The sequence below is a fragment of the Lemur catta genome, chromosome 3 (assembly GCF_020740605.2).
Source record: "Lemur catta isolate mLemCat1 chromosome 3, mLemCat1.pri, whole genome shotgun sequence".
Taxonomy (NCBI): Eukaryota; Metazoa; Chordata; class Mammalia; order Primates; family Lemuridae; genus Lemur; species Lemur catta.
The window spans coordinates 105877974-105903420 of NC_059130.1; the positions used below are offsets into that span (position 1 = coordinate 105877974).

Sequence of the window (25447 nt, forward strand, 5' to 3'; positions counted from 1 at the left end):
CTCCCTGGCACCCAGTGCAGGAGGTAGGGGTACTCAGAACTCAGCCATCTGAACCCACATTTATCCCCTCCCAGGTTTCTGCCCTGTCTGGACAGTGAGCCTAGAGCGGGCAGGGCCAGGTCTGCTGAAATGACAGGGCAAGGCACTCACATCTATGTAGTTGGCATTAATGTAGTCAGCATTGGGGTCTCCCAGCATTGGGTGGAGTTTCACTCGGTGCCGATCATCTGTAAACAGAGCAGGAGGACAGGGGCTGAACTGGGGAGGCCAGAGCGGGGGGGGGGGTTGGGGAGGGCGTCCTAGGCCAGGGCTGGGGCATGAGCAGGGCAGCCAGGAAACCTAGAGGCTCAGGACCGACCAGTAGGGTCTGGACACCGTGGGAGGCAAGAGAGGCCAGGGGTTAGTCTGAAGTCAAGGAGGGCCAAAGCAGATGCTGCTCAGGCAATTTTGTTTTAAGAGATGGGGGTCTCACTCTGTCGCCCAGGCTGGAGCGCAGTTCCAGCATAATCACAGTTCACAGCAGCCTCAAACTCCTGGCCTCAAGTGATGCTCCTGCCTCAGCCTCCCGAGTAGCTGGGACTATAGGTGTGTACCACTGCACCCAGCATCAGGCAATTATTAGCTGTGTGACCTTGAGCATGGTTCTTAACCTCCCAAGCCTCAGTTTCCTTATCTCTAAAATGGGGATATAATAGTGCCCACTTCGCAGGGTAATTGAGAGGAGTGAGATAATGGGCGTATGTAACCCTCGGCACAGGGCTTGGCATGTCGTGGGCACACAATAAATGGCTGCCAACCCTACCACCATCTCTGAGGCCACCCCAGAGCCCACTCTGGCTGTGCTCCGCTTCCCGATTCCTCCCGCCCACTGGCCTGGATCCTGGGCCCTTCCCATGGATACCCTGGAACTCACAGGCAGGCATCGGCTCCTGCCGGCCGCCCTTGAGCTTGTCTTTCTTCTTTGTGGCATCCCAGCCTTCAAAGAAGCTCTGCCAGAAGGGAAAGTGGTGGTCAATGCGGAGGGGACCCCCACTCATAGGACCCCTCCCCTAATGGGTATGATGTGGGCAGGGTGGAGGTGGGGCCACCGTAAGGACCAGGTGCAGGGCTGAACTTGGGACCTGAGATAAAGTCACTGTATGTCCCTTTATCAGCAAGAGACCAAGTTCAAAATCAAGGAGTGTGGGGGAAGGGAAATTGAGAAAAGAGGGGAAAAGAGGGTGAGAGTTCGGAGACATTTTGGAATACGGCTCCGGTGTAGAATAGGTCAAATCCAGATCTGAGCGGGGCAGAAGGTAAAGGTGCAGGTTGGATTCAGATTAGGATACAGGTGTTGTCACAGTACAGATGGGGGCAGGATGGGATCCCAGTCAGGGTTCAAACAGAGCTTAGGGTGAGAGTCAGGGTCAATGTTGGACTAGGGTTAGGTCAAGGTCAGGGTCAGTATTGGGGTCAGGCTCAGATTAGGGACAGAATAAGGATCAGGATCAGGATCCAGATGGAGACTGAGATGAGATTCAAGGTCAGCTTTCAAATCAGGGTTAACATGACAGTGAGAAACCAGATCAGTTCGAAATCAGGATGGGGGTCAGGGTCAAGGTACAGAAGGGTTAGGTTGCAGTGGGGTCTGTCGGAGCAGGGGTCCAACCGGGGCCGGGCTGAGGGCTGCCAGGTTCAGTCCACGGTGAGGAGGAGCCAGGCGAGGCCTGCCTGGTCCTGTTGCACTGGGGCCCTGCGTGCACCTCGTACTCCTGCTTGAAGCCATAGCCCTCGGCCGTCTTCATCTGGTTGATGTGCTGCAGGAGGTCGGCCACACGCACCGCAGGGTGCAGCTGCCCTGTGTGGTACGGGGAGCCCTTCCGGCCACACGGACGCCGTGGAGAGCCCCCCAGGAGGCTGCTGGCCTCCGTGACCCCAGTGCTGCGCTGGTCTCCTGCAGTGAGAGAAAGGCAGAGGGGTTCCTGACACACACATGCCCCAGCGTGGGGAGCCCCGGATGGACTCAGGGGCCAAGGGGGGCGGGGAGCACAGTCAATGGTGAGGACTTTGGGTTATTCACTGGAGCCAAGCAGTCTAGCTGGGCCCACCCTGTGTGACTCTGGCCCCACCCTGTGTGACCCTGGCCAAGTCCCTTCCCTCTGCATCTGGGGTTTCCCATCTGTAGACATGGCCCTGCCACGCTGTGATGCTGTAATACCCTCACTCCATCCCGTGGAGAGGCTTCACCCTGCTGCCTGCAGGGGGCAGCACTCAGCAGAGCCAAGACAGCCCCCTCCCGCTCCCCCTCTTCCAGGGAACAATCTGGAACATTGGCAACTCCCAGCAATCACCCTCATTCAAAGACAAGCAAAGCCGGAAATTAACAGCTGCTGCCACCCACCCCTGCAGATTAACTCGGGAGGCACCTGAATGGGAGCCTTTCTCCTGAGCAAGCATTTCCATTGTCCCCCGTGCAGGGGCCTGGCCAAGGGGGACAGGATGGGGATAGGTCCAGAGACTCCAGAGATTCACAGAGCCCTGCGCACCCGGAACCCACCCCTTCCCTGGCTGTTCGATAGCATTCCCAAGGCCACTCTTGTCCCAGAGATCAGGTCCTGGGATTGGGAAAACGGCCACACCCACCTTGGGACACTCACTCCCACTCACTAGTCAGGCGTGGCTTAACGATGGGGACGGAGGCATTCTGAGAAATGCGTTGTGAGGCAATCCCGCAGGCGTGGAAACATCACAGCGTGCACTCGCACAGACCTACGTGGTACAGCCTCCCACTCACTTAGGTTGTGCGGTCTAGCCTGTTGCTGCTGGCTACAAACCTGTGCAGCATGTTACTGTACTGAATACTGTAGGCAACTGTGACACAATTAAGTATTTGTGTATCTAAACATAACTAAACATAGAAAAGGTACTGTAAAAATACAGCATAAAATATGAAAAATAGTACATCTGTTTAGGGCACTTCCCATGAATGGAGCCTGCAGGACTGGAAGCTGCTCTGGTGAGTGCGTGCGTGTGTGCGTGTGTGTGTGGCAAGTGAATGCAAAGGCCTAGGATGTCAGGGTACACTCCTGCAGACTTTATATATAAACACTGTGCACTGAGGCTACACCGAATCTATTAAACAATTTATTTTTCTTTCTTCAATAAATTAACCTTCGCTTACTGTAATTTTTTTACTTTATAAACTTTTTAATTTTTTTAACTTTTTGACTCTTGTAATAACACTTAGCTTAAAACACACACACATTGCACAGCTATGCAAAAGTATTTTCTTTCTTTCTATCCTTACTCTATATGCTTTTATCTATTTTTAATTTTTTAATTTTTTTTTTACTCTTTAAACTTTTTTATTGAGAACTAAGACACAAACACACACTTTAGCCTGGGCCTACACAGCGTCATGGTCATCAAGATCACTGTCATCTACCCCATATCCTGTCCCACTAGAAGGTCTTCAGGGGCAATAATACACAGTGCCTTCTTCTGGAATACCTCCTGAAGGACCTGCCTGAGGGCGTTTACAGTTAACTTGGTTTTTTGTAAGTAGCTGTACACTCTAAAATAATGCTAAAAAGTATAGTGTAGGAAATATACAAACCAGTAACAGTAATTATCATTAACAAGTATTACGTATCATACCACACATAATTGCGCATGCTAGACTTTCATAGGTTTGTTTACACTGTCATCACCGCAAACATGTGAGTAATGCCTTGTGCTACACCACTGTGACAACTATGACATCACTAGGTGATAGGAATTTTTCAGCTTCATGATAATCTTATGGGACCACCATCATATACACAGTCCATTGTTGACCAAAAGGTTGTTACTCAGTACCTGACTATACTCAGTTCCCTACTCCTGTCCGGCAGATAGGGGCTTATTCAAGCCCAGCCCTCCACGTTTTTCATACCCATTCTCTGCCCAGGACTGAGCTAGCAGGGCCTGGTGGGGGACTCTTAGTGGGGCCCAGATGCCTGTCCCCTCCCTTCGCTGTGCGTTCACCCATGCTGTTCCCTCTTCCTCCAAAACCCTTCCTGCCCCCTACTCTTTATGCCTGGTGAACTCATACTCATCCTTCAGGTCTCAGCCAAAATGACCCTCCTTAGGGGAGCCCTCTATGGTGCCTGGCCTGTAATTCCTGCTCCATGACGGGCCGGCAGAATGAATGTAGGCTCACCAGGTCAGAACCCATGATGAGCTCAATTTCCCCAACTTCTATTTAAATCAAGGAGACTGACTGCCCCGCTCTGCTTGGGATCCATCTTCCTGTCCTGTGGTTTAAAAATGGCCTCCAGGCAGAAAGTCAGAGTTCACCTCATTTGCTTCTCTGTTCTCTGGAATCACAGTTCTGAGCTGCCTGTAGTTCAATGTCTGAAAGCAATTGTGTCATGTATGTTATCCGGATTTCTGGTTGCTGACAGCTGGAGGGCAGGCAAGTACCAGCTATGCCGTCATGGCCGGATGCCCTTAATTTCACAGATGGGGAAACTAAGGTCCAAAGAGAGGAGACTGGTCTAATGTAATGGTTGCCAAAGTGCGTTCTAGAAAATACTAGGTATACAAGATGATTAAGTGGAATTCCATTAAAAAGAAGAAAAAGAGGATGAGGAGGGATTCTTTGTTTTAAAGGAGTCTGTGAAATTCTTGTTTAAACAAAAATAAATAGGTGTCTTCCCTATAAGATCTCTCCGAGCTGTCAACATGTTCATGTGCATTTTAATTCTCCAAGAGATGAGTAGAAATAGCAACATTTCAGTCATCTTTCACCATGGAGGGCTTTTTTGTTTGTTTGTTTCATGAAACATCCTCAGGGGAACACAGTGTAATGTGGAGACTGAGGGAGAAGCTCTGGAGTCAGACAGGCCTCAGATCGAATCCCAGCTCTGCACGTGACCTTGGGGATGTTACTTACTCCCTCCAAACTTCTGTTTTCACATGTCAAATGAAAGTAAAAATTGTTACTAACCAATATGATGATGTAGATATTAAATACGATAATGTGTATAAAGCACCCAGCCCAGTGCACATAGCAAGAACCTGCAGGTGGCAGCTGTTGACATTATTAGTCCTTTCCAGGAAAGGGAAGAATGCCTGAGTCCCAGAAAGCCAGGGCAGCTGGCTGACAAGAGTCTTGGTCCTTCTCTATTGTGCGATCTTGGGTCTAGGACCTGAAAGGCAGCTTGAAAAGACGATTCTAAGGAGCATCCAAAACAAACATGCAAGACAAGAGCATAGCTTCCCAGAAGGGTTCCTGCTGGCTCAGAGAACTGAGAGAGGAGCCCCAGTGTTCTTTATGGAAACTGGGCCAACAGCTCCACAGAGAGCTGTCTGGGAGGGAAAAGGGGCAATGAGGGTAGTGGGGAATCTAACAGTTCATCCCAGGCATCCTGTAGGGCTGGCAGCCCTAACACTGCCCCACAAGTAGGTGTGCAATCAGCTCACAATGGCAGCAGAAAATCCCACCTGATTGAGATCTTGCTGGGAAGTCAGAGCCAACCTGGGCAGCTTACTGCTAAGCCCAAGAACAACACACGATGCTCCACAAATAAGACCACCAGAAAAGGGTAAGATGACACCTTCCACTTCCTGGGCCCAGAGAAGATAGGGCTCTACTCTCCTTGCCCGTGAATTCCCCTGTGGGATTTGAGACACATTTCCTACCCCGCCTCCTGCCCCCAGGGACAAGCTTGCCCACAGCCAGCAGCCCCCGAGAGGGAGGGAGAAAGGAGGGCGAGAACCTCCACCCAGGCCTTCTCCTGGGCTCTTCCCAGCTCCATGATGACCGTGGGACATCTTCTGCGAGCAACCATTGGACAGCTGATGTTTCATGGGGAGGGCTGAGGCCCACAGAAACAAACACTGGGTTTGGAGTCAGAGAAACCTGAATTCGAATTCTAACTCAAGTTCCTTGACTTCTCTGGGTCTCAGTTTCCTTATCTGGAAATAAGAATCCTCAGACCTCCCTCGGGGATGGGCACTTCCCCCAATCCCTGCCATCCTCAGATGAAGAGAGGCCCCCAGTGATACAATTTGATAGCATCCCAAACTTTTCCTTCACTGTTTGCAATTAGCAAATAACTTTCCTAAAGAAACATAGCCTATAATAACAGTAAACCCATCTAGCATATTGAGTGTGCTCATATGCCTGGCACAATCCTTAAATCATTCAATCCCTAGAATATCCCTACGACATGGGCACTATTATCATCCACCTTGTGCAAAGGAGGAAACTGAGGCCCAGAACGGTTAACTTACTTGCTCATGAAATGACAGTACTAGGATTCAAACCCAGGCTTGAATCCACCTGACCCTGGGACCTTGTTGTCCACCCTGCTTTTCTCTGCCTCCTCCTCCCTGATAAAGGGGCATTTGTGGAGATGGAAGAACCTGGCACTTATTTGACAAACCCACATTTGGCCAGAACCCACTGGCACCCACAGTGGTCAACAGCTCCAGATGGACCCGAGGGTTTTCACAGGCAGGATCTCAGAGCCAACGGGGGCTCATGCCAACACCTTGGGAAAGTCCCAGCTGGCTTCTTCATGCCAGCCTGCCACTATTCACCCAGTGCGTAAGTCTCTAATTTAAAATTTGCATATGAAGGATGCATCAAAATTAACATGTATTTCCATTCTAAACCACAAAAATCTGGCCTCCACTGTTTGGAAAAGAAAAGAAGGAAGTGGAAGCTAGACTAGTGAGTGGAGGGTAGAGAAAGAGCAAGCAGGTGCTCAGACTCAGCCCAAGTCTCCTGGACACACCTCAACCTTCCAGCCGTCACAGCACTGCCCCCGCCCAGTGGCCCTCCCTCCTCACCATCGGTCAAATCCCACCCATCTCACAAAGGGCTGCCCACCCTGGCCCAAGGGTGTGTCTTCTCAAAACTCTGACAACTCTGACTGTCCCTACCATCCATGTGGCAATGAGCCTGGTCCCAACTTCCCTGGGTCAGTCTTGATGCCCCAGCTAGTCAGTGAGTTTCCTGGGACCAGAGGCCAAGTTTCCTGCCTGTCCCTATGTCTCAATAGGACTCAGCAGCAAAGGCATGCGCCCACACCACTCTCACCGCATCCACTGTCCCCCACCCACAGGAGGACTCAGTCCCGTCAGACCTCTCCCCACTTTCCTAGCCGCCACGCATCTGCACATGCTGCTCCTTGTCCATGCAGGCCCCTTCCTTCCCATCTCTGCTGTCCAAGTCCTGCCCATCCCTCAAGGCCCAGCATGATGCAGCAGAAACAGCAGTTTGCAACGCAGAAAGGCTTGCAGTTAAATCCTGGTTCTGCTACTTTCTGGCTGTTTGACCTGGACAAATGACTTCCCCTCTCTGAGCCTGTTTCCTCATTTGTAAGATGCAGGGTTGGTAAGAGCTAGTGAGTAGGGTACAATGGTATAAAATGGTGAAATTTTAATGAGGGCAATCACAAAGAGAACATGCTTAATAAGTGCATGTAAATGAATTTGAAAACTTAAATGAAATGAACAAATTCCTAGATAAACATAACTTACCAAAAGTGACTTTAAAAAAATAGAAAGCCAAAAGAGCCATTTACTCCTTTAAATAAGTTGAATTAGAAGTTTAAAATCAGTCCATAAAGAAAATGACAGAAAAAGATTGTTTTATAAGTAAATTCCACCAACCTTTCAAGGAGTAATCTAAACTAATCTAATCTTTCCTAATCTTCCATGAGAAGGAAAAAAGAGAAGAGATCCCAATGCATTTTAGAAGATTAATAGAATCTTGATGCCAAAAACTAGACAGGGATAGTACAAAACAGAAAAATTACAGGCCAACACCTCTCAGGAAGACAGTTTTAAAATGCTGCACAATAAGTACACTGAATATAACAATACATAAAAAATAAAATACATCACGATCAAGATGAATTTATTCCAGGAATTTAAGGGTAATTTTAACATTAAAAAAATCTAAAAATGTCACTCATCCTATGAACAGACAAAACGAAAAAATATAATCATCACAATAACTGCAGAAAAAAAACATTTGGTAAGTTTAATGCCCATTTAAAATAAAACGCCTTAGCAAACTATAATAAAAACTAAACGGAATTTTGTTAACCTGATAAAATATTTCTATCAAAAACCCACAGCAAACTTCATTCTCAGTGTTTAAATGTTAGAAGCATTTCTTATAAAGTCAGGAAGACAAGGATTCCTGCTATAGCCATTCTATTCAACAAAGTACTGGCGGTCCCAACCAGTGCTATGCAAAAAAACATGGGAAAAAAGGATAAGAAATGGAAAAGAAGAAATAACTTTTGGTATTCACAGATCCTTTGACTCTACTCAGAAAATCTGAAAGATTATACAAAACAAATTAGAATAAAAAAGTTTATCAAGGAATATGACTATAAGATTAGCACATATACAAAAAATCAACTGCATTTCTCTATATAAGAAACAGAAATGTGGGCTGGGCGTGGTGGCTCACGCCTGTAATCCTAGCACCCTGAGAGGCCAAGGCGGGTGGATCACTCAAGGTCAGGAGTTTGAGACCAGCCTGAGCAAGAGCGAGACCCCATCTCTACTAAAAAAATAGAAAGAAATTATCTGGCCAACTAAAATATATATAGCAAAAATTAGCCAGGCATGGTGGCACATGCCTGTAGTCCCAGCTACCCGGGAGGCTGAGGCAGTAGGATCGCTGAAGCCCAGGAGTTTGAGGTTCTGTGAGCTAGGCTGACGCCACGGCACTCTAGCCCGGGCAACAGAGTGAGACTCTGTCTCAAAAAAAAAAAAACCGAAATGTAATATTTGATAAGTGTACCATTTGTAATAGATGTCAAAAATAAAGGACCTGGGGATATAGCTAACAAAAGATAGACAAGATTTTATAGAGAAAATTACTGAAAGACATTCAAGACCTAAATAAATGAGGTAATATATATCATGTTCATAGATGGAAAGACAATTTTATAAGATATCAATTCCCCCCAAATTGATCTATAGATTCAATACAAATCCATTTAACAAACTGTTTCAAGAAACTTGTGAAAAGGTAATTCTAAAATTTGTAAGAAAGAGAATTTTAAAAAAATAGCCAAGACATCCTTGCTGAAGAACAAAGTTGGGAGTACTTAATGTTTCGGACTTAGATAGCTACAATAATGAGACAGTGGGTAACACAGGAATCACCAAATTGAACGAAGAAAGAACAGGCAGCCAAAAACAATCCACATGTATGTGGAAATGTGATGTATGCCAAGGGTGGCACTGCAAATCAGCAGTGGAAGCATGATCTATAATCAATGATGCTGGAACAGTTGGTTATTCCTATGGAAAAAATAAAACCTTTCATTCATACCACACACAAAAATTGATTCTAGGTGGATAAAGATTTAAATATGTAATGTAAAATATTAAAAGCTTTAGAAAAAGGTAAAAAAATACTTTATGACCTTGGATAGGGAAGAAATTCTTTAAGAAAACACAAAAAGTAGAAATCACAAAGGAAGAAAAGACTGATGAATTTAACTCCGTTAAAATAAAAGCCTTGTGCTCATCCAAAGATCCTATAAATAACCTGGGAAAATGAGCCATAAATGGAGGGAAGATATTTGCAATTCATAAGTGACAAATGATTATTATCCTAAATATATAAAGAACTCCTAAAAACCACTAAGAAAGGAACAGAAAACCCAATAGAAAATTAGGTGAAAGACATGAACAGGCATTTCGTAGAAAAAGAGACCTGAATGGCCAATAATGACTTGAAAATATGTTCAACCTCATTAGTAATCAGAGAAATGCAAATTAAGACTATAGAGAATTACCATTTTCTACAAGCTAGTCTGGCAGCAAGAAGAAGGCTGGCAAATTTTGATCTTGCTATAGAGCAACAGAAAGTCTTACACAATGCTGCTACAAGTGAAAACAGGCAAAGCCACTTTGGAAAGCAACTTGGCACTGTCTTATTAAGTCGAATACGCACGTACTCCATAATCAAGCAAGTCTATTTCTAGAACCTCACGTGCAGGTGCATTTAGAGATCCACATAAGAATATTCACAGCAGCCTCATTTGTGATAACAAGAAAACCAGAAACCAATCGAATGTCCATGGATGGCAGAATGGGGAACTAAATTGTGATATAGTCATAGAATGGAAAACTACACATCAGAGAAAATAAATGAACTACAGCAAAACATCCACATGGGTAAATATTAGGAACATGATGTTGAGTTGAAAAGTAGAGTGTGATTTCATTTTTATAAAGCCCGAAAATGAGCAAAACTATACGATGCATTATTTGGGGACATATGCACACAGGGTAAAATTACCCCCAAAAAAGACAAGAAAATTATAAACACAAATTTCAGGGGAATATTTACATCTAAGAGGGAGGCAGGGATGTAGCTAGGGAGAAGCACAGAGATAATGTTCTAATTCACCAGTTCAGTTACTGGTGCTTGTATTACTATGACTTCATGACTTTCATAAACATTACGTATCTTCTTCTATACAAATCAACACTAAATAGAATAAAAAGATGTGGGATGAAGCAATTTATGACATACTCCTGGCACATAACAGCTGATTCACTATGTTCTGTGGATCTAGGCACAGTGCTCAATGATTTACACACATTATCTCCTTTAGTCTTTCACATCAGTCCTACCAGCAGATGTGATCTTTATTCCCATTTTATACACGAGGAAACAGACAGCCAGAGAAGTTAGGTAACTTGCCTCAGGTCACACAGCTAAGAAGGGGATCTGCCAGGCAAGCCCAGGGCTGTGTGACTCTGTATCGGTCCCTCTCAGTCACTGGACCCCCGCCTCTCACACAGCAGGTGCTCAATAAATGGTGAGGCTGCTGTGATCCCTCTGTTCACGCAGCAGCACTCTGCACCTCCTCCTTGACAACCGTCACGTTGCATCTTGCATTCCTCGTATGTTAGCAGAATTCCTTGCAAGCTCCTCCAGTGCACAACACAAAGACACACCTGCGCCTTCTCTGCATTTCCTGTGCCAGTGCACCAGCAGGAGCACAATAGATGCTTAAATTTTCCTTAGGGGGGTTACAGAACTCATTTCTTGTGGGGGCCCCAAGGAGGTTCAGTTCTGTCAGCCCAGGTGGGAGCCCCAGAGCCACGAGGAAGGGGCAGGAGGGCCAGCACTCACCCCGGGAGCTGTAGCTGTGGGCGTCCATGAAAGACAGGCCCAGCCGCTCGTCCTCCTGCAGGGTGCTCTGGTCCGTGAAGCTCCGGTCCACGGCGCTCATCATGTGGGTCTTCTCCTGGCGGTAGTTGACGGTGGCCTTGGTCATGTTCACCGGCTTCCTGCAGAGGGGCATTGACAGGAGACACGGGTACTGCGCGGGGCTGGACAGCACCCAGAGGAGGGTGGGGAGGCCCAGCAGTCAGGGGGCCTTGAGGCCAGGAGCAGGCAGCTGTCTGGAAGCATCTCTGGGTGCTGAGGGGGCTCTGCCTCCAACCTTCACTCAGCAACCCAGGGAGTTGGTGCCTCCCACAAAGGGGCTGGCAGGGTCCCTGCCCTGGGGACTTTTGCTGAGCACCAAGGATAGAGCAGCAGTGGCCTCAGCCTGGGATTCTTACTGGCCCCGTGGGCTCAGGAAATGGGAAGGAAAGTCACTCTGGGCCTAATTTGGTATCACAGCAGTCACCACCACTGTACCCCAAACTAGGAAGGTGGCTGGCCCAGCCCCAGCCCCAGCATGTCCCCACCTCCACCCTCCTCTCCCCCTCACTAGACACCTGTCCTCAGGACTCCTATTTCTCCTGCAGTAGGGAGGGACACACTCCTCCGTCATGGCCGAGGGTCAGGCAGGTGCTCAGCCAGTGCTCGGGAGCTTTCCTCCGGGCACAGATTGAACACCAACCTGGGCTTCCTCTTACTCCCAGAACCCTCTAGGATGGTCCCACCGTGGACCACCATAGACCTGTAGAGAGATCACCACAGGGTCCATTTCCCACCACTGCCCACCAGTCCATCTTGCTGCTGCAGCTGCAGGGGACAGACTGAGAGGCACCCCTCCCTCCAGGCCCAGCATCACGGATGAGGACGGCAGTTTGTGACTTTGGAGGAAAGGGTGGGAGAAAAGGAGGTAGGGAGGCAGGGACAGCTCCATGGTCCACAGTCGGAAACAGGCAAAGGGGAGATGACTTGGGACCCCTGTCAAGGTGGAGAAGAGCCCAAGGGGCCCAATCACAAGGAAGGCTCCTAAGGAGCAAGCTGTTCCCCTGCCCCACCCTACAGCATGCAGGATGTGGGGTAGACCTGACGAAGCACTTCCAGACTATGAGGGCTCAGGGACAGTGACCATCTGTGGAGACGAGGAAGCCAAAGAAAGGATTTTCCCAGACAGGCAAACTCCAGTCAGCCTGTCCTGGACTCAGAGCCGCCTGGGGCAGGAGAAGGACAGGGTGACCTCTGCATGCCCTTCCTGCCAGGACCAGGACGTCCCTCCTGTGCTAAGAAGGCAGCTGTGTCCACACTGGGACCAGTGCTGCTGTGCACGGAGTGGGGTGCAGCCCCCACAGCCTGGACGAGAGACGGCACAGCAGGCCCAGCCCCCCACTCCCAGCCCCCGCCGGGCCGTGGGCCTCACCGTCACTGTGGCCCGGGCAGAGCCACAGACCCCATGGCGGGCAGGTGAGGAGAAGCCTCTGTGGCTGTGACCGTGACCTTGAGGGACAAAGAGACTTAGGAGGACACAGGGAAGGAGGAGGGAGCAGAGAGAGAAAGGGACAGTCGCAAGGACAGAGAGGAAGTGGGGAAGGGGACAGAGAGGGAGGGAGGGAGGGACAGGCACAGCAAACCACAGGGCAGACAGACAGGGCCCGGCTGGCTGAACGTGGAGCCCAAAGAGGACCCCCAGTGCGCGGACACCGCCTGGCGGGCGGCCTGCAGGGCTGCGCCACAGGGCTCGGTTCCTGCCCGGGACTCCTGGCCCGCCTGGAAGAAGAACCACGGAAACAAACCAGCCAGATCCACGGAAGACGGAACCTGGGAGGGACACCGAGCACTCTGCCCGCATGCGGCTCATCTCCACGCGAGATTAAGCAGATGGAATTCAACACAGACACTTTGAAATGTTCTCCATTTAGTTTCAAAAATTAACCACAGTCTGGGCACAGTGGCGCATGCCTGTAATACTAACACTTTGGGAGGCAGAGCCAGGAGGATCACTTAAGGCCAGGAGTTCGAAACCAGCCTGGGCAACATAGCAACACTCCATCTCTACAAAAAAATTTAAAAATAAAAGATTAGCTGGGTGGCATACACCTATACTCCCAGCCACTTGGGAGACTGAGGCAAGAGGATCACTGGAGCCCCGCAGTTCAAGGCTGAAGTGAGCTGTGATAACGCCACCGTACTCCAGCCTGGGCGACAGAATGAAATCCTGTCTCAAAAAAAAAAGAAAGAAAGAAAGAAAAAAAAACACACAAATTAACTGCATGAGCAGCAGGGAGGCAGAAGCGCCTCGTCAGCAATTCCTGCAAACGCGGAGCGGGAGGCTCAGCCGAGTCAATGTGTGTTTAGTTGCTGGAAAAGCTCATGTTGGGAAACAACAGTGAGAGTGGCAGATCCAGGGGGAGGAGGTGAGAGACCCACTGTCCTCCTGGCTGGCCAGGTGCCATCTGGGCCAGCTCTGAAAGGGAGGGGAAACAAGCACAGGTATAGGAGGAATGTTCTGGAAGGCCTGCAGAGTAGAAGACAGAGACAGAAGACAAAGTAGCAGTGCAGGCCACAGAGTCAGCCAGGGGGCGTGGGTTTTAACCCCAGGAGACCTCTGACAAGTCCCTCGACTTCTCTGCGCCTCAGTTTTCCCATCAGGAAAGTGGGAGTGATGATATCCTGCTTCTTAAGGCTGCTGTGAGGATTCTGTCCAGAACTGAGCACAGGGCTTGGCCCAGAGGAAGCACCCAAGAAATGGGTCTGCAGAGCTGGGCTGCCCGGCTGGAGAAGGGGCTCGTGGGGACCTAAGTGCCGTCTGCACTGTGGGAGGAGCTGCCAGGGTGGGACATGTCAGCCCCCCCCACCATGCACTCATGAGCACGCTGGTACAAGGGCAAGGACTCCAGAGGGGACCCATGTGAGCACAGTCCTGGACGTGGATTTGGGCTGAGGTCAGTCTGTCCTTCTGACCACCAGGAACAATTCAAGGACATAAGGGGCTGCCCCAGTGGTGGAGAGGACACTGAGGCTCAGGGAGGTGACATGGCCTCCCAGGGAAGCTCAGCAGAGCCAGCTGTGACCCATGACTCTGACTACAGAACCACCGCTCGTGACCACGACTCGGGGAGGAAGATGCAGAACAGAGAGACAGAGCAGGAGGGAGAGTCAGAGGCCGCGGTGCCCGTGGAGAACATGGCTGACATGCGGCCAGGCCGGATGCAGGCGCCCGAGCCCAGCCAGAGAGGGCGGGTAAGAAGTCCCACCTGGCAGAGCCGGAGGAGCTACTTACGGGTAGTAGGAGTAGGCATAGTGGTCTCTCCTGGCAGCGTGCAAAGAGAGAACAGCACAGTGTGTCTGTGGTCCTGCCACCAGGGCCGGGATGACGGCAGTGCCCGGCCACTAGGGCGGGGCCTGAGTGCCTCCCATGCTGGGGAGGGGGCTGGCCGGGGAGGGGGCTGGCCAGGGACTGGACAGGTCAGGAGGGCCTTCCTGGTCCCAAGGGCCAGCCAGGCTCAGATGTTGAAGACCAGGACCAAAGGCCCTTCCGGAACTTTCGCTGAGCCTGCTGCTGGAGTGAGGAGGAGGTGGGGAAAGGGCCTGGGGGTACACAGAGCTTTCACACACAGTTATACACACGTGCACACTCACAGCTACACAGATACACATAGAGATACATACACACGTACGCCCATACACAGGGAAACACCACTGAGACTCACAAATGCAGACATCACACGTGCAGACACACTCATCCACACATTCAAACACACTGACTCACACTCACACAGACACATATTCAAAAAAGCACACTCACACACATCCCACACATACTCACTCATACACTCAAAGGTGCTCTCATTCCTGTGACAACCCCCCACCCTCAGTCCCTGCAGGCCCCTCTGACAGCCCTTTGCATACACCTCCACCCAGAGGACAGAAAGAGTGGCTGGGGGACAGAGAGAGGGCAGGGTAGAAAGGACTCCAGCCAGATGCCCTAGGGCCCACCCTTGCCCACCCTGACTGCCCCTCGATGTGGGGTCCACTAAAGCAGCCAGGTCACCCCCTCACGGGGCGCCTGAAGCACAGCTTAGGTCGAGCCCCATGTTACCACAAAGTTCACAGTATAGAGCAGCTCTGATTCCCATTTCACAGATGGGAAGATGAGTCACGGGGCGTCATGCACTGCCCCAAAACTCTCTGGGGGTCAGTGGTGGAGCCCAGAGCAGGCCCTAGGCCTCTGGATGCCCGTCCCTGGCCCTGGCCCCTGAACCTGCTTTGTGCTCCATCCTGAGGCCTCATCCAGGCACACTCCAGGGTCCTCCATTTACCTGCCCCCACATCACCCCATCAGCCTTCAAATGGCCTTCCACAGGGAACCCTGCAGATCCAGGGGAGGAGAGAGGGGACTGAGACCCAGCAAGGGCAAGAGATTGGCTCAAGGTCACACAGCACATCTCCATCCCAGGGAGAGAGCAGAGGGTCCAGGGCCCTGGGGCTGGTCTCAAAGACCCCAAAGGGGAGTGGGGCTGGCTGGAGGAACGGCATTCTTCTGGTCCCAGCCAAAAAGTTATGACTTCAAAAGGGCCTTCCGTGACCACTCTCCCACAATTGCCACCTACATTATGTCTCCTGTGTTCTCCCTGCCCTACCCCCACCTTGTTCTTTTCACAATCTGTAATTATCTCATCCATTTGTGCTTTTTCTAATTTAACGTCAGGCTCCCCGCTAGCTACAAGAGGAGCACAAGAGGACAGGATCCTTGTCTTTTTTTGCCCACTAGATCCCCAGGGCCCAGCACAGGGCCCAGCACATTATAATCCCTCCATAAATATTTCCTTGAATTGAGTAATCAATAAATGACTGAAAATAAATGACAGAACTTCACCTCCATGAGCTTCCATTTCCTCCTCTAAGAGAGTGAGGTTAATAGTCCCCCCACAGGGACTGTTGTGAGGTTTAAGCAGCAGGAAGCCATGTGCTCAGCAGGAGCCAACAAGCAGCTCCTCCCTGCGTCCCCAAGCCTGCTGAGCTGCGGGACCGACTCCACTGGGCTACACCATGGGGACGTACAGCCAACAAGACAGAACTTCATGGAGCTCTTAATGCAGCAGGAAAGACAAACACCGAGCAATGTGTTACAAGTGAGTACATGAAAAAGTTCAGGGAGAAGAAAATGCTGCTAAGGAGAAAGATGGATGCGGGGGCCTTTGGAAGCAGAACCAGGGGATCTGGCCCGGCCAGGGTCACCAGCCTTCCTTCTGGGCACTGCAGTTCCCCTGGGGCAGCTGCATCTGTCTGACTGTCCCCATGGGCAGGGCAGGATGGAGAATCTGAAACCTCCTCCCAGCTGGCCCCTAACTGTTTCCCATAACCACCACCCCACCTCCTCCTGCCTCCAACGGGGCCATTACAATCACACCCTAAGTTGATCTGAACACCCCCAAGCCTGCCAGAGCTGCTTGTCCTACCCACAATGCAGACTGGGAAAGCCCTGGGGACACAGAGGCCCTGAAGGCCAAGGTAGGATCCAGAGGAATCAGTGAGGTGCTACAGAGTGTGACTGAGTGGCTTTTAGAGGAAGTAATGGGGTGCAGGGGGACAGGAGGGAGGGGCTTAGAGGTGTCTGGGATAGCCTGGGTTTACAGGGTTTCCTAGCAAGGCCCTGACAGCATTTCTGATCCACCTTCTCCTGGGCGCAACACTGTCTCTGCAGGGGTGGGTGACACCCCCACTTTGCCTATCCTCTCTCTCTTTGAGGGTTGATTTCTAGGACCTCACATACTACCTGAAACCCCGTAAAATCTGACTTTTCCTTTATAGCCCCCTCCAGCCCCAGCCCAATCCCACTTAGAGTCACCTCTCAGGCCCCCTGCTGGGGAGCAGTCAAAGACTTGCCACTTTGGGGGCACCTCCTGTGCACCCAGCTCACTGAGGGCTTTCACATGTGTAGTCAGGCCTGGGTTCGAATCAGACCCCGCCACTGCCCAACACAGAGACTCGGGCAAGGTGTTTTCACTACCATTTCTATATCTGTAAAAAGGGAGTCAGACCTGTTTCACTGGTCAGGATCCCAGAAGGAAATGTTTTTCTGACATATCCTGAGTGCTGGAACAGCGCCTGGCACACAGTAGGCACTCAATAACTAATGTAATAATGGCTGATACGTGTAAAGCTCCTGGCACATGGTAATTACTCACGAAATGATGGTTTAAAATATTCTCTCGGCTGGGTGTGGTAGCTCACGCTTATAATCCCAGCACTTTGAGAGGCCAAGGTAGGAGGATCGCTTGAGGTCAGGAGTTCAAGACCAGCCTAGGCAACATAGAGAGATCCCATCTCTACAAAACATAAGAAAAATTAGCCAGGCGTGGGGTGCATGCCTACAGTCCCAGCTACCTGGGAGGCTGAGGCAGGAAAATCTCTTGGGCCCAGGAGTTTGAGGCTACAGTGTACCATAATTGCACTACTACACTCCAACCTGGGTGACAGAGCAAGACCTGTCTCTAAAAAATAAGACAAAATAGAATATTCTCTCATAAAGCTGTGCAGGGACTAGGGAAGGGAAAAATCAGAGCTTAATGCCCTGGACAGGCCATCCCTCCACATCCCCCTACTCTGGGTACACCACACCCCCAATCTCTCTCCTACTGCTGCCTGGCCTCAGGCAACGTGGCCCTAGCCAGCTCGTTCTCATCTTCCTGGATCCTACTTATCTACTCCCAGCAGCCTACAGATCCAGTGCCAGCCTACCCATGTGTGCCCAGCCTGGCAGCAGCAGGGGCTCCAGAAGCCAGACCCAGGTGGGGAGGGGCGGAGCTGGCTCTGCCTCTGGCTCCCTAGGTGACCTTGGGCAGGTCTGCACCCCTCTGGGCTTCAGCATCCCTATCCCTTAGTTAAGGTGCTTGGACCACAGTGTCTGGGCTGTCTAGTGGGAATGAGGTGGGGTGGGCTGGTAAGCAGAGGGGTCGCAGAAGCTTCCAGCTGTCCTCCAACCAGAGCTGCTGCCCAGCTGTCATCTGCGGTATGTACTGGGCTCCAACAGAAGGATTTTTTGGTATTTTGAAGACAGGTTCTGTGGCTTTAAAAAAATTTGAAAATCACTAGACTAGATGGCCTTGACCCACCTGGCAGCTCTCATGTTCTGGGGTTCTCAACCTCTGTAATTCTAAAGTCTGAGATTCTCAGAATTCCAAATCCTGGAGTTCTAAGATGTGTTAGGATTCATGCTGCCCTCTGCAAAATGCACTAAGAAACACATCCCGTGCAAACACAAGGCTGACCTTTGAGGTCTGAGGGATAGTAGGAGGAGGAAAGGGGTTTTCTTTCAGTCACAGGACCAGGAGGGCTCCTCAGGGATCTACAGTAACAGGGTCCAGGGCCAAGAGAGGGTGGGCCCCAGGAAGAGCCGTGGCTCAGGGCCCTGCCCAAGATCAGATGTAAACACAATGCCCAGGCTGGCAACCCTCCACACACCCGCCAGGTGGCCGCCCTACCAGCCCCCTACCACGCCTCAGTGCCCACCAGGCTTCTAAGGCGCAGAAGCCACTGGCAGGCCAGGGCACCAGCCTCACTTACCCTTTGCGGATGATGACAATGATGGCCCCCAGGAGGAGGATGAGGACAGCAAGCCCCCCTGCACAGATGCCCAGGATAAGCCCCATCTCCTCCGATCTCTGGGACACCTCCAGGGGCCGCTTGCTTTCCTTGCAGGCAGCTGGGAGAACAAAGCAGGGCAAAGGATCAGAGGGGAGACAGGGACCACCAAGCCCCTCCTGCAGGGGTCTGTGCCCCAAGGACAAACTGGGCTGCACAAACACACCTGCACAAAGACAACAACCCCTCATTCCCCACACGGTGCTGCCTTTCCATCAGATCTGCCCGCTCGCCATCCCTCACAGCTCCTGCGCCTCCAAGTCAGAGTTATGATTAGGCTCCCTCTCCTCTCCACGTTCTCAGATCCTCCCCAGCCCTCAGGGGAAAGGTGGGGGACAACACCTGGGCATTCAGACCCACCCTCTTGTCTTCCTGGGAGGTGACAGGGAGAAAGAATTATGGACCTCAGTATGACCAGGACATCTCAGGATGGAAAACCAACCCCGTTCCCTGTCTGGAACAGGGACAATCCCTGCACCATAGGGGCCATGCTGTCCCCACCTCTCTCTCCCACCACAGGGAAAGGGGCAGATAGAGAACCCAGAACCAGCACCCAGTAACCAACACCCCCTAGGCCCAACCGTAATGGCTCCCTCCACAGGTCTGTCCCAGGCCCCTGCCAGGACCCTTCTGTGACCTCAAGGAGGGGTGGGGAGCATGGGCCCTGCTGCCAACCTGGGAGAAGGAGCCCTCGAGGTGGGGTTTGTGGGGGCCAAGATGGGAAGCCCTTCCTGATACCAGGCCTGCCCAATCACCTTCCTGTGCTCCCACAGCCCTAGGACCTCAGGTTCTGCCTCCCCAGAGCTGGGCAGGTGAGAAATCTGCCGCTGAAGGACAAGGGCACCCAGAGGGACTTACCTTTCCTGGCGATGCGGATGCAATTCAGCCGGGTCTCCTAGAGGCACAGATGGGGTCTCAGCGCGGCTGCAGCCCCAATCTCCCCCTCCCCAGGGCAGGAACTTAAGGCAGCTGTTCTTGGGCCTGATCAGGGTTTTGTCTGGTAGGGACTATAGCTAAAGACCCCCTCACCCAGCAGGAGGGCCTGGACTCAACCCAGGAGAAAAGGAAGGGGCCTCGAAGTGAGGGCGTGGTCTAGGTCTGGAGGTCAGGTTAGGGAGAACCCAGGGGAGGGGCGCTGGAGGAGGGAGGAGAATAGGGCGGGGCCTCAGGGAGGAGTGAGATGGGCTCCTCTGGGAAGAGGCACCTGAGACACAAGGGCCTCAGGAAGGGGCAGGGAGGAGACTGGGGGCCTAGGTAGAGAGGACCCTAGGAAAGAAGGCTCAGGAAGGGGGTAGTGTTCTGTGGCACACAGCCTGGGGCCAGGAGGGCGGGGCTGTGGTAGGGATGGGCTATAGAAAAGGGGGGGGTTGGGCGGGGCAGGGCAGTGTGAGGGTGGGGCCACGGGGAGGTGGAGCCTTTAGGAGAGTAGGGCTATGGGGCGGGGCCGAGCATTGGGGGGCGGGGCCATGGCGAGGGCGGGGCAGTGGGAGGGCCAGGTTATAGGACGGTGGAGCTGTAGGAGGGGCTGGGCTATGGGAGGGGTAGGCACATGGGAGAGCGGGGCTCTACAGGAGGGGCCGGGTTATGGAAGGGGTTGGGCTGTGGGAGGAGCCTGGTCATAGAAGGGCGGGAAGAGGGAGGTCAGAGCTATGAAAGGGCGGGGTTATGGGAGGGGCCGGGCTATGCCGGGGCAGAAATGTGGGAGGGGCCAGGATATGGGAGGATGGGAGATATGGGAGGGGCGGGGCCTGGGGGGGGGTCTCCCGTCTCTGGGGGGGGGGTCCCTCCAAGGTGTCCCTAGCCAGCCATCCCCCACCCCATACACCCCCACCACGACCCTGGCCAGTCCCTCACCCCCTTCAGGTGGCTCGTTGCCTGGAAGTAGATGAGGTAGGCCTTCCTGGGCTCAAGCGGTGGGTTCCAGAAGCCTCGATAAGTCTGGTTGTCACCCACGGTGAAGGGCATGGCCTCAGGCAGACTGCTCGCCGCCAGTTCCGCCCCGAAGTAATGCACCAGGCCTCGGGCCAGCGCCGCCTCGAAGGTCAGTGGCACTGGGAAGCAGTCCTGGCCACCTGGCTCCCGCCGCAGCCGCCTGGGACGCTCCTCCTCCACAATCACCTGGTATACACTGGGAGGGAGGGGAGCGTGCAAGTGATCACTGGAGGTCACAGGATGGCGAGGGCTTTGGGGTCAAGCCCACCTGAGAACTAATCTCCACTCTGTCCTTTACCAGCTGGACAAGTCACTTAACCTCCCTGGGCCTCAGTTTCCTCATCTGTAAAATGGGACTGATCACAGGACTGTTCATGAGGTAGACGTGAGGAACGGGCAAGTTTAGCAAGCAGCCAGCACATCAGCTGCTATTCCAAGGCTGAGGGAACCGTGGCTGTGCTCAGTGGAACCAAGCCAGGAGGCCTCACTCTGCCTCTTCAATGAGTCCCCCTGCCTGTGACACAAGACCTGGGAAATCGAAGCCACTCCATAGCTCCCTTTGGCCTCGGCAGATTACAAGGTTACCAGATCCATTCACTCATTCATTCAGAGTTTACTGAGCTCCAATGATGAGCCCTGTGCTAAGCACTAGGCATCTGGGCTCCTGGAACTGACCTCTCGTGGCAGAGACAGTCACATAGGACATACATCACACTACATCTCTAGCACCCTCTCAACCCCAAGGCAGCCTCTACTCTGCAAACTGGAACCCTGTTGTCTCTGGGTCCTGACTGCTCCCTCTGATTTGTGTTCCCCGGTCCCGACGTCTGTGTTTCTGTTTATTTTATCACTCCACTGAACGAGCTTTTGCTGTGAGCTCCTCCAAATCCTCTGTGGGACAAAGCCAATAGCAAACACGTGAATGCTGACAAATTTAAATATTTCCAGTCACAGCCTCAGTCACGTCTCAGTGTGTGACATCCCATACTGACTGCCTCTGCTCTGGGAAGCCGAAATGCCTTTTCCTTGCTCTCTAGATGTTCCTTGTGAGGTTACAAGTTGCGGGGAATCATCTCAGAGTTGGTCACCAGCCCACTGCCTGTCACTAGCCCATTATAAACACCAGTCCAAGCCCCTCACAGCCTCCATTTCCCCAGGCTGATGTCAGGCCTCGCCCAGCCCTAAATCCCACCAGGAGATAGCAATTAACGTTAGCCATGAACAAAGTACATCTGAATCTAGAAAAACCCCCATTATGCAAATAAGGAGACGAGGCTCAGGAAGGTAAAGGGACATGCCCAGAATCACACCACCATCCTGCCCCTCCCCCCCACCATGTCCCACCCCTGTCCTCACTCAGCCTTGTCATCACCATCCATGAGGGATCCTAACCAGTCCTGCTCACAGGACCCTCAAGGACAAGGAAGGGTCTCCCAACTCCTCCCAGATTCAGCCACACAAGGGCCCTGAGGCTCCAGCAAAATGCCAAATGCCCTGCAGATGCCCTGACTTTTTCCTGGGTCTCCCCTGAGGGTCTGGGAACCAGGCCAGGACAGAATTTGCAGTGGCAAACATGGGGGAGACAAGGCAGAAGGAGAGGTGGGGATGGGGAGGTGAGAGACTACCAAGGGCACCTGGGCAACCTACTACCTTCCTGGGGGGCTGAGTAGGACCCTCACACCCCCCACCTAAAGTCTGTCACCCTCTCCCAGTGCAGGTACCTTTGTGGAAGGAAGGGGCAGACCAGAGGGGCAGGAAGGTGCTCTGACTTCTAGGAAAGGTATAGGCTTTGCAGACAGACCCGGATTCCAAATCCCAGCTCTATCACTTACTAGCTCTGTGGCCTTGGGGACAGGTGGTTTAGGTGTCTGAGTCAGTTTCCTGGTGTGTAAAGTGAGGGTAATAATACCCACTCCACAGGGCTGCCACGAGGATAAAATGACTTCGTGCAGGCAAAGCCCCTAGCACAGCGCCAGGCTAACAGTAGGTGCACACACATGTACAAGCACCCTCACGCTCTCACATATGTGCACACTCTTTTCCCACACATACCTCTCGCACACACTCACACCTTCACACCACACATCACACACGTCACATGTCTTTATCACAAAAACACACGCCGGTTCGCATCCCACATACACACACACCACACAGACACACGCCATCTCGTCTCCAGCACCTTCTCCCCAGCAGAGACAGCCACTGAGGCATCAGCAGCCCCAACTTCCTCTAGGGAGGAGGTGGCAGAGAAGCCAAGCTCCTGGCCACTATCTGCCCGGCTGCACCAGCCTTCTAGAAAGCCCACCCTGTATCTCCAGGAAAAGTGGTGGGAAGAAGTAAGGCCCCCACAGTTTCTCCAAGGTGTCTGAGGGAAGGGCCTCTATAGAGGCCTGGACAGTGCCCTCTCTGGGCTGGACACTACCCAGAGGCCTCGTGACAGTCACCATCCGAGACCCATGGCCTCAGAGGGGAGTGACTGCAGGCTTCCTGCCTGCCCAGGACCACAGAACATCCCCTTCCAGACAGCCCCTGCATGGGAGGACAAGGGTGAGCTGGCCTGGGTGAGGGCTCTGGCCCTGGCCTCCCGCCCCTCCGTCCAGGATTTCCCACCTGATGGGTGCACCGCGGCCCTGTGCCGGCCTCAGCAGCACGGTGATGGTGTTCTCAGACTCGCCCAGGGGTGACGGCATATCAGCATAATCAAAGCTGGGAGCTGGGGATAAGGGACAACAGGGACATTAGCATGGATCTTGGCCACGGGACCAGGAAGGCCAGGCCTCCAGCCTCCTTGACCAGTGTCCTCAGATCTCTTCCCCTTCAGCCTCTTTGCTGGCCCCTGACCTCGGGCACCACCCCCAACCTCAACCCTCTGATTCCACTGGCCATAGTCTCCTGACCTCTCTGACTTAATCCTCCCTGACCCCTGACTCCAACCCCTAAATGGCACATGTATCTCAGCAGGGACCGTCTGTCACCACGCCCGGATGCCTACAGAACCCTGGGATTCTGAGCCACTTCCAAAGGGGCCAGGCAGGGGGTCAGCGGGGCTCACCTGAGATGTTGGTGGTGATCTCGGTGAGCGCCGCCTGCCCAAAGCCTTTGCTGGTGCGGGCCCGCACGGAGAACAGGTAGGTGGTGCCTGGGTGCAGGTTGGAGAAGACATGGTAGGTCTCGTTTCGGAGCTTGGAGATGGTACGTCGTGGGCCCGGCACGTTCACCGCCGGGTCTGATGACTCGATGCTCTGGTAGCTGATCTGGGGGCAGGATGGGCAGGCAGGCAGGCATGGGGATGGGGCAGACCATCACTGACCAGCAGCCTCCCACCCACCATGCCACAGGGGAGCCGGGGATCCTTTGGGCAAAGGGGACCACGGATCCATCAGGCCAGGCTTCTGGACACCTTTGCCTCTTCCTGCTGCCTTCAAGACCCCCTTCCCCATAACCCACAGGGCACAGACCCTGGCCACAGTTGAAGGAACTGTGACAATCACCTGTCTTCCCCATGCGCCTCCCTCTCCACGCTACTGCAGTGGAGGAAAGAGGGCCATCCCCTCAGCTTCCACCACGGGCCCCCACTGTAATAGGGTCCCACACCCACCTCATACTGAGTGATGAGGCCATTGGGTTCCTGGGGCTCCTCCCACTTGAGGAAGATCATGTCCTCCAGTGGAGTGAACGTCAGGGACTCAGCTGCAATTCCACCAGGCACTGCAAGAGAAAGGCAGCAGGGGGCAGGGGAAAGTGGGCTTGGCACCAGATACCTGGGTGCAAACTCTGGCCTTGCCACTTCCTATCTAGTTCAGTTGGACTACTCAGCCTCCCTGAGCCTCAGTTTCCTCATCTGTGAAATGGGGATGATATAACCCCTCTCTAACCAGGACTAAATGATGTAATGTACATAAAGCCCCAAAGCAATTTCATATGGTTCAACCTATTACTGAGTACTCAAAAAGGGTGGCTGGCATTTTCATTACTGTGCAGGTTGCATTCAACAGAGAAGAATGTTTGAAGGCTCCTATTTTGTTCCAGTTGGGTAGCTTTCAGAAAATATAGACGTCTGCCAGAGAAATGAAAATAACACTTGCATTAGGGTATCAGAACCACAGGGAGAGATGTTTTCTTGTCTAAAAAGTTCTAACGATATAAACTATGTAAGTCCAAGGTAGAAAATTTAAACGAGCATAAAGAAAATGAATGGCACCTACCATCACATCAACTGGGGATAAATACCATTAATGTTTTAGCATAAACACTTTCAGGCATAATTTGGTTTTGTTTTTGTTTTAATGTATACTCCTAACAGCAGGCACAGGAATTTTGCCTAGGAAGGGAATGGTCTTTGGGAAAACACCTTGATAAAACATTGTGGGGAAGCTAAAGTCCTCAGACAGGAGAAAGCAGAAACCAAGATAACAACCAATGAAAACTAAGCTGCTCTGTGTTAAAACACAGTTTACAAGGCAATACCACTATCCACCCATCCATCTACACCGCTAGTAAGAGCATAAATTGGTACAACCACTTTGGAAAACTCTCTGGCTACATCTACTAAAAATGAACACATACCCTATAGCCTAGACTTTTCTAGGCATCTCCATCAGAGATGCGTAATATCTACCAAGGGAAAAACATCTACAAAGACTTTATTTGTAGCATTATTCAAAATGGCCCAAACAACCCCAATGCCCAACATCA

General features: G+C 52.0%; 1 protein-coding gene across 2 annotated transcripts in view; it reads right to left on the minus strand.

Annotated features, from left to right (window-relative positions):
- Positions 1-25447, minus strand: part of PTPRU (protein tyrosine phosphatase receptor type U) — a 74440-nt gene that overhangs the window by 18665 nt on the left and 30328 nt on the right. For both annotated transcript variants that reach the window (XM_045545728.1, XM_045545727.1), the window contains exons 9-18: positions 24351-24460; positions 23805-24006; positions 23363-23465; positions 20672-20945; positions 19676-19712; positions 18740-18878; positions 11147-11304; positions 1743-1933; positions 914-989; positions 151-227 (exon numbers count right to left, since the gene is read on the minus strand). In XM_045545728.1, coding sequence (XP_045401684.1) covers positions 151-227; positions 914-989; positions 1743-1933; positions 11147-11304; positions 18740-18878; positions 19676-19712; positions 20672-20945; positions 23363-23465; positions 23805-24006; positions 24351-24460 — 1367 coding nt within the window. The remainder of the gene's footprint in view (positions 1-150; positions 228-913; positions 990-1742; positions 1934-11146; positions 11305-18739; positions 18879-19675; positions 19713-20671; positions 20946-23362; positions 23466-23804; positions 24007-24350; positions 24461-25447) is intronic.